This window comes from Talpa occidentalis, unplaced genomic scaffold (assembly GCF_014898055.3).
Source record: "Talpa occidentalis isolate TD23 unplaced genomic scaffold, MPIMG_talOcc4v2.1 talOcc4.8, whole genome shotgun sequence".
NCBI lineage: Eukaryota > Metazoa > Chordata > Mammalia > Eulipotyphla > Talpidae > Talpa > Talpa occidentalis.
The window spans coordinates 109,931,424-109,944,932 of record NW_023605194.1 but is presented as its reverse complement, the minus strand read 5'-3'; the positions used below and the strand labels follow the sequence as shown (position 1 = coordinate 109,944,932).

General features: G+C 44.1%; 1 protein-coding gene across 8 annotated transcripts in view; it reads right to left on the bottom strand.

The window, feature by feature from the left end:
• ZNF827 (zinc finger protein 827) overlaps nt 1-13,509 on the bottom strand; it is a 150,682-nt gene that overhangs the window by 80,613 nt on the left and 56,560 nt on the right. For all 8 annotated transcript variants that reach the window (XM_054690365.1, XM_054690369.1, XM_054690368.1 and 5 more), the window contains exon 5: nt 7,490-7,723. In XM_054690365.1, the coding sequence (XP_054546340.1) occupies nt 7,490-7,723 (234 nt within the window). The remainder of the gene's footprint in view (nt 1-7,489; nt 7,724-13,509) is intronic.

Here is a 13,509-nt window from a genome sequence, read left to right as displayed (position 1 = left end):
GACATAAATTGGATGATATCAAAATTATAATCTCTTTGGCTACAAATAATGTCATCCAGCAAAGTGAAAGGCATTCTGAAGAATGGGAGAAACGATTTGCAAACCATGCATTTGATAAGGGGGTACTTTCTGGACTATACAGGGAACTTTTATAACTCAATAGTCATCAGTAAGTATAAGTCAAAACCACCACGAAATAATAGTTCAGTTTAGATGATCCCAATGTTGTTGGCCACATCCAAAGCCTCCTAGTCAGGAGCCAGTGGAACCTATGCCTTCTTCTCCCCACCAGGTCTGGCCATGGCCAGGTCAGTGTTACACAGCTTCGCAGCCTGGGTGAGCTGGTGCTTGTCGGCTTTGACATCCACCATAAACGCAAGTGTGCTGTTGTCTTCTGTCTTCTTCATGGGGACTCCATGATCAGGGGAACTCGATGATGGCACAGGGGTCAAGCTTGTTTCTCCTGGGGATGGTCTTCTAAGGGTATCTGGTTACCTTTGGAATCTCAGGGTCTTGGGCCCCATGAAGGTGGGTGACGAACAGATACGTGCAGATTTACTGACTTTGTGTAGGGTAAATGTTTGTCAGGCTTTTCTGCCCTTCCGCCATTAGGATTAATGATGAATCCTGCAGTCTTGAATGCATGCCTGATGGCGGACACCTGGAGTGGGGTGTGAGCATACTTAGGTGGGTTCACCTGGGCTGAGACTGGGGCTTATAAGGGCGGCATCACAGTGGGAACAGCAGAACCACCAGCAGTGAACAAGTGAGAGCAGCAGAAGAGAGAGAACGAGACCATAAGAGAACGCTGGAGAGCCCAGGAAGAGTGAAGACTTGCCGGGGGCTTGGGTGGCCTGCCAGCCTCCCACCCCCCCACCCTGCCCCGGCACCCCTGCCTGCCTTGTACATGGTAAATCCCAATAAAAACCTGAAAAAGCCTCTGAGGGCTCCAGGACGCCACCTTCATCCGTCTGCCGGATCGTAGAGAACCTGTACTGTGCCTCCTGCTGCTACACTTTGCTTTGGTGTTATCTTTGGGAAAAGGTGGGTTGTACATTTTTAAATGGTAAATTGTGTGGTGCGTGAATTATATCTCAATAAAGATTTTTGCAAAAATGAGATGGTTTTTAAATAATCAGTCTAGAAGTCCCCCCAAAATGTAACCATCTAAAATATATAAATTCTAGAAAATCAGAGTCCTAGATTCAATACTTTTCTCCAGTTGCTCAAAAATAAGAAAAGCTACAGGGAAAAAATTAAGTATTTTTAAATTTCAGACAGATGAGACTATACCTTTCAGACATTTTTATGCTGTTACATTCTTCAGTACCATGTATTTGAGAATGCGCTAAATAGAAAGTATTAGGAAAATATATGAAAAGAATACTTTTCTGCCAATACTTCTAAATGACTCTAATTCTTTTATATGTCACTTTATTGAGGACTGAGCTCACGTGTGGCCTTGTGTAAGCAGAATCACAAGTAAATAGGGACAGCTGGGCCTCCCACCTTTATTTGATAACAGTTTGAAGAAAGCAAATGTGAGATGACATTAATATAAAACTAAAATACATATTTTCCATCCCTGTAGATTATTATTGAAGTCCTGCTGCTTATAACGTTTGATAGACTTCAATTTTCCATGGGGCAGTGAACAGTTTTTGCTCTGAGATGTTACTTAGTTAAACGTATCTAATTTATCAAGGAATTGTATAGAATCCATTCACTGTCTCTGACACGATCTTTGATTTATTTGGGGGCTGGAAGTGATGGGGAAGCACCTTCTTCCTTCTAAAGGAAAGCCGGCACCGCCCGTGTTGAATCGGATATTTAATAGCAAAGAACTCTGAAAAAGGTAGTATTCTCTGAAGCTCACAACCCACACTATCTTGATTTATTAGGTACATGTGCCCTTCTAAAAAAGGTTCCCAGATACCATGATTTCATAATAAATTAAAAAGAATCTCCACCGAAAAGGGATGGTTCTTTTTGAAAAGGAAAATGTACATTTAAAAGAGCTTTCTTCTCTGTCAGCTTCAGCCTAAGGCTTCCTTTACAAACGGACAAAACTTTTTTTTCCAATTAGTCATTTCTTCAGCACAGTGCCTCTCAAACTTAGCTGTCAAGATTACATGGGGAGCTTGTAGAAACACAGACAGCTGGGCCTCCAACCTCAGAGTTTCAGCTGGGTCCAGAGCAGGGTTCAGAATTTGCATTTCTCACACTTCCTTATTTTTCCCAGCCCAGGTGGAAAGCGGCAGGCCAGGGGCCCTGGCTCAGCACAGCGTACTTGAGACTGGCCAGGCAAAAGCCTTCCTTCCAGATGCCATCAGAAGGGAAAGGTAAATATCACCCAAAGCCCAAAACACATTTGCATTCAGTATTTAAGTAACAACAACGACCACAATCTGTACCTAAAACTTCTGTCGTTCATACATACTGCTCATCTTCCAAGTCTCACACCACCACCACCCCTACTGGGCCCACCTCAGATGCCTGCCTCCCCACCCCCAGCAATCTTGCGTGAGAACAGCCATGTCTGCCCATCAGGCCCTAGCCCGAGGTACAGAGGTTTCCACTGAAGGTTACCCATAGGAGCATGGCTAGAATTGGGAATTGGAGCTAAGACATTCCTGTTTAGAAATGTCAATTTGAAAAAGAGGTCAACTCAGAAGTTGTTAGCAACTGCACTTTCTCCCATGTGGATGAGGTAAAAGAAAAAGCCTATCTCGACGAGCAGAGAGAGAAGCAGGGCTTCCGGGGCCCTCCAGTCCCTGCTGTGGTTGAGGAAAGAGGCCCTGCTGTATCCCTGTGCTCGGATTCCATCAGCCAGCTCCAAGTCTGAGTCTTTTATTAAATTCCCTTTCTTGCCTCAACAGACTGAAGAGGATTTATTTACAACCAAAAACTGTTGGCAACATCACTAAGACTGGTCATAAAGTCAATCTCAGGTCTCTTTCCTCTGCTTCGGCACCTCAGAGATTAAATTCATCTGAAAACTTCATCCTTCTCAAGTTTACCTGCTTCTAAATACCTCACAGCTGAAGTCCTATCTTTTTTTTTAAAAAAAGATTTATTTATTTATGTATGCAAGAGCTGGGGTACAGGCCAGAGTTGTGGGGGGTGAGAGGATTCACCAGAGACAGAGCGGGGAACAGAACAAGTAGACTGACCAAAACACACTGCTGAGGGGAGCAGTGGGTGAGACAGAAGAGGTCTGCCTCGCCATGTGGGTTGCTCCCTGGCTGCAGAGGCTGCGGATTGCTTCATAATGCGGTGTTTAACCCCTTGCACCACCAGGGTGGCCCTGAAGTCCTATCTTACTTAGGCGATTCCTAAGTGCACATCATAGTGTATTCCAAATCCAGGACCTGCCAGATTCCTCTACAAGAGGCAATTATAAATTATATTTCTCTCCAAGCCTAATCAGGGATAAATTAATATAAATCAGAAAAGACTAGAAACTCATTTCCTTCTTTGAGCATAGAAATAAGAAAACCAATAGACATGTTTCAAATTAAGGCAAGTGTATACAGTGGAATTCAGTCATGAAAAACAGAATTTTGCCATTTGTGACAATATGGATGGACTTCGAGAGCATGTTATTAAGTGAAATAAATCAGAGAAAGACAAATACCATATGATCTTATATGTGGAATCTAAACCAACCAAACAAAAACCAATCTTACAGATAGACTAGACTGGTGGTAGGGAATTAGGGAGGCTATGGATGACAGGTAGTCAGAAGGTACACACTTCCTGTTAAAATAAGTAACAGGGACATAATGTACAAAAGTTACTATAGTTAATAATACCATATGCATATCTGAAAGGTGCTAAGAGAGAAAGCCACGATATATTGCAACGACCATTTTGAAATAAAAATAGCAAATCATTGTGTTGTATATCTGAAACTAATATAGTGCTACAGATCAACTACATATCAATAAAAAAACTGAAATCTAAAAAAAATACAAATTCCAGACGAGCATTTTACTTACCATGGTATATACATTTCTATGTTTACTTACCATGGTATATACATATATTCTGCATATAACATATATACAACATGTGATATATTTAAAATATATAAACTTTATATATATATCTCCTGTGGCTCATTAGAGAAGAGGGTACTTCTTTATGTCTGAGTCTAGCAACTTCTCTGAAAGCATAGCCAAGATGAAGCCAATAAAATTTTGTGTCCTTTTTGGCATTATGTCACACGTGTGGTAACATACATCTGTTTCATAAGTTTGCCAGGTGACATTACCAAGCCGGAATTTAAGAGCGACTGGGTTCTCTTTGTCTGTCTGACATGATACAACCTCTGTATTAAACTTTAGGAGCTTGGCCTCCCTCATCTGAGACCTCTGGGAGTTATCTTTAACAACTGTGCTCTCGGCAGACAGATCTGATTATTTGGCTACCTCGCTGGCGTCCTCAGAGTTTGTGGCTTTCTTTATGGTCACCAATTGCCTTGGCCCAGCTGTCAGGCACTTGACTTCCCAATTAACAACTGGAAATCTAATTGGAGTCACAGGAAGGAAGAAAACTCATATTTTCCCACATCCACAGTTAATGAAAACTTTAGCCTAGTTCCTAACTCATCTGTGTTTTTCCTCTAAGACATAAATGTCAATTTGGAAAACAATATACCTGCAGAGTCTCTCCACGGAGGGACGTTTCCATGATATTTGACTGGGCCATCTGCCCAACATTCATCGTTAAGGCGTTAAATGAATCTCAACCTGGGAAGGAAGCAGCTTAAATAGTTGACTAGCTTCCTCTTAGTTAAGTCAAGAAAAAGATGGAAAGGGCCTATATCTGGCTTCTCCTCTCAAGGAAAGAAGAGAGAAAAAAAATCCTTTTATTCCTCGACTTAGTCCTTGGGTCAAAAATGAAAGAAAGAAAGAAAGAAATGTATGACAAAGCATAGATCATACTTTTTTCACCCAATTCTTCCAAAACATCCTCCCCAGTGTGACAGAAGACTATAAATGAAAATCAACAAGGCAGGAAGCCAGCGGGAACCCCATCCCCCCAACGAGGCCTGCAGCTCAGTTGCAGGGTATCAGGCCAGCTCCTGACCCAGCCCAACTCACCTGGTGCTTGGGGAAATGAATTACACTCAGGCCCAGGAGGATGAGACAACTCCAGAGAGAGGGTTTCGGCAAACACCGACGAGGCCTCAACACGTGTGTCTTTCCAAGAACATGGAAATGACTCAAATGGCGACTTGGAAAAGAGCTTAGGAAGCTGTCCCCTGGCCTCCTCTTCCAAGAGCTCTGACAGACAGCGAGCGATGAGAGTGATGAAGAGTGGGCCCTTTTTAAAACTAATAGTGAGTGAGTCCTCTTACTAGTGTGGCTTAGGAATGAAAAGACGTGTTTTTAAGTCACATGCCTATTTTTAGCACTTAGTTACAAACTTTTTCAAAGTTTATCTGACCATAGTCTGAATGACCAACGTACCAAGTGCAAATCGGGTTTCACTGAACGGGTTTCACTGCCCTGGATTACTTCTCAATAGACCATTGCATCCGAGGGCAAAACAAAACAAAACAAAACAAAAACCCCCAAAACAACCCAACAAAAGCCATCTTAGTCTTTAAACAAGTTTTCATTTCTATCCCACAACACAGGGCTCTTCTGGAAAAATCACCTAGCTGGATGATTGCTGGATCTCATAACCCAGGGACTCATTGTGACTCCTGGGAAGTGTCTAGACGGGCCCTGCAGTCCCCAGCTGCCATCCCCGTGCCCAGCTGTCTAACAGCCTTATTCCAGTGGGCTGTCGGAAAAGCCATGACGTATTTTTCCTGTTTTCAAGGAAAAATGTTTCATGACTTTCCCGACAGCCCTCCATTTGCGGGTTCTCATTATTATCTAGGAAATGATTTTATACTTCAGTGTCTCAAGTCACCTCATCCAAACGGATTAAGAGCAAATGTTTTCTCAAAGAATGTCTTTTTTGAAATCTCATTTTTGTGCATTATCTTTTGGTGCCATCCCAGCTTTCTCTGCTCATCATCCTGGCAGCACAGCAAACTCTGATAGGAATTTTATCCACTAGAATCTACCGAGCAGGAGGGGATAGGAGTCACCACTGAAGAGTTAGTCACTGTCATGTGCAAGGCCACGCCATGAGGGACAGACCCGAGAGCTGTGATCTCTAGGAACTGACGGGCAAAGAGCAGACAGACTAGGTCAGCGAGACCTTCTGACATGGGAGGGAAGATTCATATACACAAAAATATGTTGGCTTGAGCGTTCCCTTTGAACGCTTTGAGCTTTCAGCACAATCTTGCTCGCCTCTCATCTGCATAAAAGAAGCTGCACATTTACGGCAAAGTTGAGAAAAACGGCGCTACAACAGGGACTTAATAATTCTATTAGTTTTATCTGTAACCAATCATGTTCCCTGAAGTTCTGGTGTGTTTTGAATTAATATTAAAAGAAAGAATTCTTAACCCCACCAACTGGCAAATACAGGAATTTCAACTGTTCTGCTATAAGTGATTCTAAGCAAAGCATTATTAATTTCTCACTTTCCAAGCTACTGGTCAACCAGAAACGCAGTTAGAATCACTAATGAAATGACAGGAAGGACTCCCCCCACTGCATGTCTGGCTTTCCCCCTCCGAGCACGGCAAGTTACTGAAAACACTTTTGATTCACATTAGCATTTTGAATGCAATTTCTAAAAACTACTTCTAGGCAATAGCAAACGTAGGATTATTCTTGATCTGACTTTCTTACCCTGTTGTGAAAGGCATACTTTGAATTTAAAAGACATTCTTTTTTCCCCTGTTCCACAGCAGGTGGGGCAGATAGAGGGCACAGGGTGGAGAAGAATGCAACACATGTAAATTTCAAATAATAACCCATTTTTTCCATACTTGATGGGCTGGGACCACATTTACATACTAATAAAAATTATTCATTCATCTTAAGAACTTAGATTAATTATTGTAACATTCCATTATGAAATTTTCTATTCATAAGATCTCGCGGCTTCTCTATTAGTAATTACTTCAAGTGCCATCTCCACTGCTTCTGAAGTTAAGAAAAATATTTTTAATGGTTCTTAAGGAATATAGTATAAATACACACAAAAAAGGCAAGGTCCTCTAGGAGGAAAGAATAGGTATTTTGATCAATTAGCAGAAGTGCTTTGAATGTCATTAGAACCCATTTAAAATTACGACCGACGTCGTCTGGGAAGGCAGCCTTGCCTTCCAACAATTTGCAGTTGGTCAGAAAAAACAGGCTCTGCTTGATGAGAGAGGGGCACGGCTGACATTTGCAAACCACCTGCGGTTCAGCCCAGTCGTCTGGTCACTCCCGAACCCACCGCGCCGATGACATGCCGGTGCAGCCGCCAGAGGAGCCACGACCCGGGCAGGCGGCAGCCCAGCAGGCTTCCAAACGAAAGGACAGTTTCACTGGGCACCAAGGCGAGTATTGCAGAATGAATCAAATACCTGATAGTTTTATGAGCAGTTCCGACGCGGCTTTGACAGACATGTCCCGCCTGAGCGCGTTCCCCTTCGCCTCCTGGGACTTGAGGGTGTCCTCAGAGATGCCCGGGGCTGGCACCTCGGCTTCCGGGCTGAACACGTAGCTGGGCCGGGGCAGGGGGGCACCGAGGGTCTCTTCTTCCTTAGGTTCCTCTTTCACTTTAAAATTAAGAGTCATGGGCTCCTTCTGATTTGCAGCTGTCAAGAGAAGAAGAGGATTAGACACACACACACACAGGGCAGCACCCCTCTGAGCTGCCCCACACATACCCGCTGGGGCACAAACGCACGATCACATTGTGCTACCAGCAGAGGGACCCGGGCCGAGCCCATCCGACCCGCAACGAATAGCCCTGGGCAGGAAGGACAACCCACTGTCGCGAGCGGGACTCTGTGGGCCTCCCACTCTCCTCTTTAGGAAGGCACCTCCCCTGTGTTGGGTGTTCTCTCTGGTTCCCTGAATGTCTTTTGTGTATAAGCTCTGGGTCCCCTGACCTATCAGCACCCTCTCTGCCTAGGCCTAGTATCAAATAATGCCTGCGGGCAATTTCCTACATCATGGGAGACAAACGTGAGTCATACCACGCAGGCGATACCAAGGCAAATCCCCGGGGCCTGGGGCAGGGGGTCAGGTGACCAAGAATGGGCCCAAAAGAAAGCTGCCAACTGGAGGTCCCCTGCCTTTGCCAGATGGCGACAGCCCAAGCCACGGACTCACAGACAGTGGGGCCTGCCTCTGCCGGGGCTTATCATGGCTGAAGCCCAACTCATCGCAGAACCCATGCAGGTATTGTTTTCTTTAAAAATGGCCTCGGGGCCTCCCCAGTGATGCAGCGGGTTGAGCACAATGCTGTGAAGCTGGCCACAGCCTCTGCAGTGCGGGTTCGATTCCTGGCCAGCCAGGGAGATACCCACATGGCGCGGCAGACCTCCCTGTCTCTCCTGCTGCTCCCTTCAGCAGTCCTTTTGGTCTGTCTGCCTGTTCTGCTCCCCGCTCTGTCTCTGGTGAATCCTCTCACCCTCCTGCGCCTCTGGCCTGTACCCCAGCTATTGTATAAATAAAAAATAAATCTTTAAAAAAATAAAAAATAAATAAAAATGGCCTAATTTTGGATTTCCACATAGTTGCAAAGACGGCTGAGCATTCTGTCTGCACTTGACCCAGCACCCCAATGTCCGCATTCACATAACCATGGTTATTGGTCAGAACCCAGAGACGCACATTCGCATGACCCAAACTCCAGATTTTATTCAGATTTCACCAGTTTTCCACTACTGTCCTTTTTCCATTTTTAGCATGGTTGGCTGGTGTGGTGTGTGTGGTCAGGGCAGAGCTAAGTGATCTATTATGGGATGGATTCTGTGGTGTGGCCACACCATTCCAGACCTTCACCCTCTAAGCTGCTGCCCCCAGCAGACCAGGAGGGAAGCAAGCAACCTCCCCCACCACCATCACTCTTCACTGGCCTCCTGTTCCCCTTTAAAGGGCCAGGTGGTAGGAGCCTGAGGTCAGTTATACTAGGTGGTCTTTAGAGAAAGAGGTCACCCTAGTTCTGAGCTCTTAGTAATGATTTTTAGAATGAGTCTCAAACCCTTTCTCACCTAACAAATAAAAGGATGAAAATAAATCCCCAAAGCAAACACCTGTCACCCTTCCCCACCTGCTCGCATTCAATACACAGCACCAGGTCCTGTCTGTCCACCGCATGTCCCTCTGAGAATGGACATTCTGGAATCACAAGTTCACACAGACCAGCATATTTGCAAGCTGGACCTCAGAGGGCTAAACTGACATTTGAAAGTGTGACTATCAAAAGGAGGAAAAGCCAGGGCTAGAATCCAGGCCCACGAGCTGCTCACCTGTGTCTGTCCCCTGCCCCCCACCCCTCCACCGCTGGTCCTTGAGTTATAGCAACCCTGAGATGTAACTTGACCTTCAAGTCTTCCTAAGATACCACCCTCTCAACAAAGTCTGCCCTGATCACCTAGTTCAAAATTGCAACTCCCCACCCCAAATACACACAGTACACTCAATCTCTTCCCCCTACTCTGATCCTCCTTGTTTTCCAAAATATTTATCACCTCATACCATACTGCTATGGACTGAATTCTGCACAATCCCCCAAATTTACGTTTTGAAGCCCTATCCCCTTTATGATCGCACCTGGAGATAAGGAAGTCACTAAAGTTAAATGAGGTCATCTGATGGGATCCTAATGCAACATGATTGCTGTCCTTGGAAGAAGAGAGACACAAGGATGTGTACACACTGAGAAAAGGCCATGTGCAGACACAGCGAAAAGGTCTCAGGAGAAACCCTACCTGCCAACAGCTTGATCTTGAACTTCCAGCCTCCAAAAGGGGGAGAAATAAATTTCTGTTGTTTAAGTCACCAATTCTGTGGTATTTTGGTAGAGCAGCTCCAGTAGAAGAATCATTTACTATGTAATTCTATTATGTTAACCATTATGGTCTGTTCCTCCAACTTAAGGGTAGACTTCATGAAGGCAATGATCTTTAACACTGGTGCATCTCAAGTGCGTAGAACAGTGCCTGGCACACAGTAGGTGCTCAGGATTTTTTTTGTTGACTGACTCAAATTTTTGTTGACTGATTACAAATTATAAATGAATCAAAGTAAATCAAAAACACTGACCTCCACATTGCCTGTGGTAAACAAAAGCCAAGAACCTCCAAATGTGCCACCAAAGGTAATCAAAAGAGCCTTCCATGGCTTTTATCATTAGACTGGGGATAAGTCCTTAGAGACAAAACTAAAAGCTTTTTTATCGAGACTTGGCATTTACAGGGGTGTCTTTGAAGAACCACTTGGACTCTGGTATTACTAAGGAGGAGGCCAGGAAATCTCAAGGAAAGTGCTTAAAATCTAGTGACAGGCATCTACACCCAAGGGAACAAGGACAGTCTCTAAAACAACCCTCAAGTTGTGCTTCCACCTCTACCAGGAGGGAACTCCTACCAGGTTTTTTCTGGGCGTGCTTCTCCCCTCTCGACCACTTCCTGAGGGGCTGGTGGGTGCCTCCTTTAAAACTTGCTCTTGCCTTAAACCTTTCACACAGAATGCTCCTTAAAATCTCTTCCCAGTGCATACTCACTAGTCACAACAGAGTAATTAAATGAGGTGGTATCTATTAAGGCTGCAACTTGGATTCTTTAGGAAGGAGTAATATAAACTAATGGTTACATATTTTCAAAATTGCTTCAGTGCTGTATCTGTTATTTTTAAGATTTTTTAAAAATCTAAGGTGAGGCTAGGGAAGAGATAAGAAACAGTGGAGGCCCTAGCAGCAAATCCCAGCTTCTGGAGAGGACCACCATTACACAGATGCTCTCTGAAGCTGTGAGTATCTTGCAGGAGCGCTGGACAGAATACATGCTGAATGGGACCTAAGGGAGAAAAAGATATCTAGCATTGTTTGTACAACCCTGATTTAACAGGACTTCAGTAAGACACTAAGAAACAATAGGCAAGCTGGATGTTGCTGGATTATACATGTGATACCTGGGGCTCACTTAGGCAATATTAAGAATGGCCTAAAACTAGCAACGCATTGGGAAAATGTAAATAAAATGAATGGCATATCAGAAAAATGTGTGGGAAATACCTGCTTCCCAAGTTTTAATTTCCCAGCCTTTAGGTCTAAATAGAAGAGGAAAAATAGAAATATGAAGGATATCCTGCTTTCTTTCAATGACCAGAAATATTTACACTGAAATTAGTACCTAAAACCTATATTTTAAAATTAATATGACTCAATAATAGCCATTTTTTTATTATCTTAAAAAAAATCCATTCTCTTTCTACAGAGAAAAAGAGAACAGAATTAAAGATGTTTTCTTTTTTCTTTGGGGAAGTTGTTAAGAGAAAAGCAATAATTTATGGCTCACTGCAGTCTTGACTTCATTCTTACTACGAACCAAGACTTGTGCCCAAGTGGAGGATCACTGTTGCACAGCACCTGCTTGGACTTCTGTTTATGTACCTTAAAGTTTCCAGATACTTCGCTTTTGATGCACTGAGGAAACCCAAGAGGCCCCCTCTCTTCACTGTTTGCTGCAGACATTTTAGCTGAGCCACTCTGAGTTATAAATGAGTCTATCTGTACGCTCATGTCCTCAATGGAGTCAGGCTGCCATTTCAAGGAACAAACTGGCTTTTTGAGGACTTATAAAGGATTCGAGATAAAGGTTAATGTGGACAAGGAAGAGGAAGACACTGGGATAAAGTTATTCCACGGTTCCAATTCTATAGTCAGGTGTCACTGAGGTAACGTGTCACTGAGAGATTTTGTTGTGGGAACGCCAGTGTGGGTGCTCACATAAACTCAGAGGGCCGAGCCCACTGCCCGCCTCGGCTGGGTGGTGTAGCTCACGGGATCGCCCCCCATCACTGACCAAGACGTTGTTCAGTAACACGTGACTGGAATAGGCAGGATTCCTGAGCTGTAAGAGGAACCCTTCTTCACAGCAAGGAGGCATTAGTTCCCACGGACACTCCTTTCCAGCGACCTACCTCACCTTGAGGAAAATTCTATGCAATTCCCTTACATTGAACAAATTGTTATTTTTTTCCCAATAATGCATACAACCAGCATTTTGAATCAATCCTTCTGTCAGCCATAGGAGACTGGTATTAGTACTAATTTCATTTATAAGTGAAGAAATGAAGGTTCCAAGAGGTTAACAGACTGACCTCCTCTTGCCCCCATTACAGAAACCCTAGACTTCAGGGTTTCTGGCTGAGAATGCGCCCCAGGTCTTTCCTTTCTCTGCAAGTGTCTGAAGGATCCTCACCTCAGCTTTGGAAGACACATGGCATGGTGTGAATTAGGCATATTAGCGAGAAAGAGGGTGGTGGGGTAGAACCTGACAGTCTGGGACGTTTTCGTGTAGGAAAAGAACTTGGTGAAGATTTGACCGAGAGGGTGGAAGACAGGGCTCTAACAAAACTGCTGCTGTTCTAGTTGTGGGTTCCCTCTGGTGAAGGAAAATGATGCTTTCCTTGAACATAAAATCTGCTGGTTTCGTGAATGCTGAATTGCTGCATGAGGAAGCTAGGCCCTTGAGACTTTCACTTACTCCCTCACCCCAAAGCAGAGCCAGAAACTCAGGCCTGGAAGAAGTCACCAGATCAGTGACTTTTCATTGTTCCAAGGAACCCCAACATAACCTTCGGGGGTTCTAACAGCTATTAGTTTCAATTTTAAAACTTCAAGATTATTTTTAAAGTGACTTGAAATTTCACTTTAAAACGTGCACCCTCTACTGTGTTTTATATATATAATGTCAGCTCGCTGGAGACCACAACTTAATTCAGCTTTATGTATTGCTAGCAAGGCAGGTGCACCTGCTGTCGCCAGGGGTGGTGGAGCTCTAGTTATGTGTCATTAATAAGGAAGTGGTTGGCTGTGCACTGAGCTTTCAGCAAATTCAGGCCTAAGCACGTGTGTCTATGCAATGCTGTACGATGGTAGTCGTACCAGTGTCGATATGCGGGGGCCTTAAATTAGGCTTACTGAACCTTGTCACCACTGACATTCTGGGCTGGGTCATCTGCAAGCCAGTGCATGGCAAGGTGTTTAAGAGCATCCCTGGCCTCCAAACACGCAATGCCAATAGCACTTAATTTCCAGTGGTGAAAACAAAAATTTTTTCAGACATTGCTGGGAGCGACTCTGGTGAGAATCACTGCCTTATTAATGCCAACGGTAGGTTGACAGGTCATCTGCTCTGGTGAAGCTTCTGATCATAGCTGACAGACAGATGGGGAGCTCTACTGGGCTCTATCGTTTACTGCATCTTTACCTGATTTCATTTACCTGACCCTCAACAGCACTCTTTGAGGATGGTGCAACATCCCTTTGCAGATGAATTTCCAAAGAGCAGTTAACTAAGTAAAACCAAGTCATTAATACATACTTATAGGTGGTTTGGGTGCATATGGAAAGTTCTGGAGGTTTCTC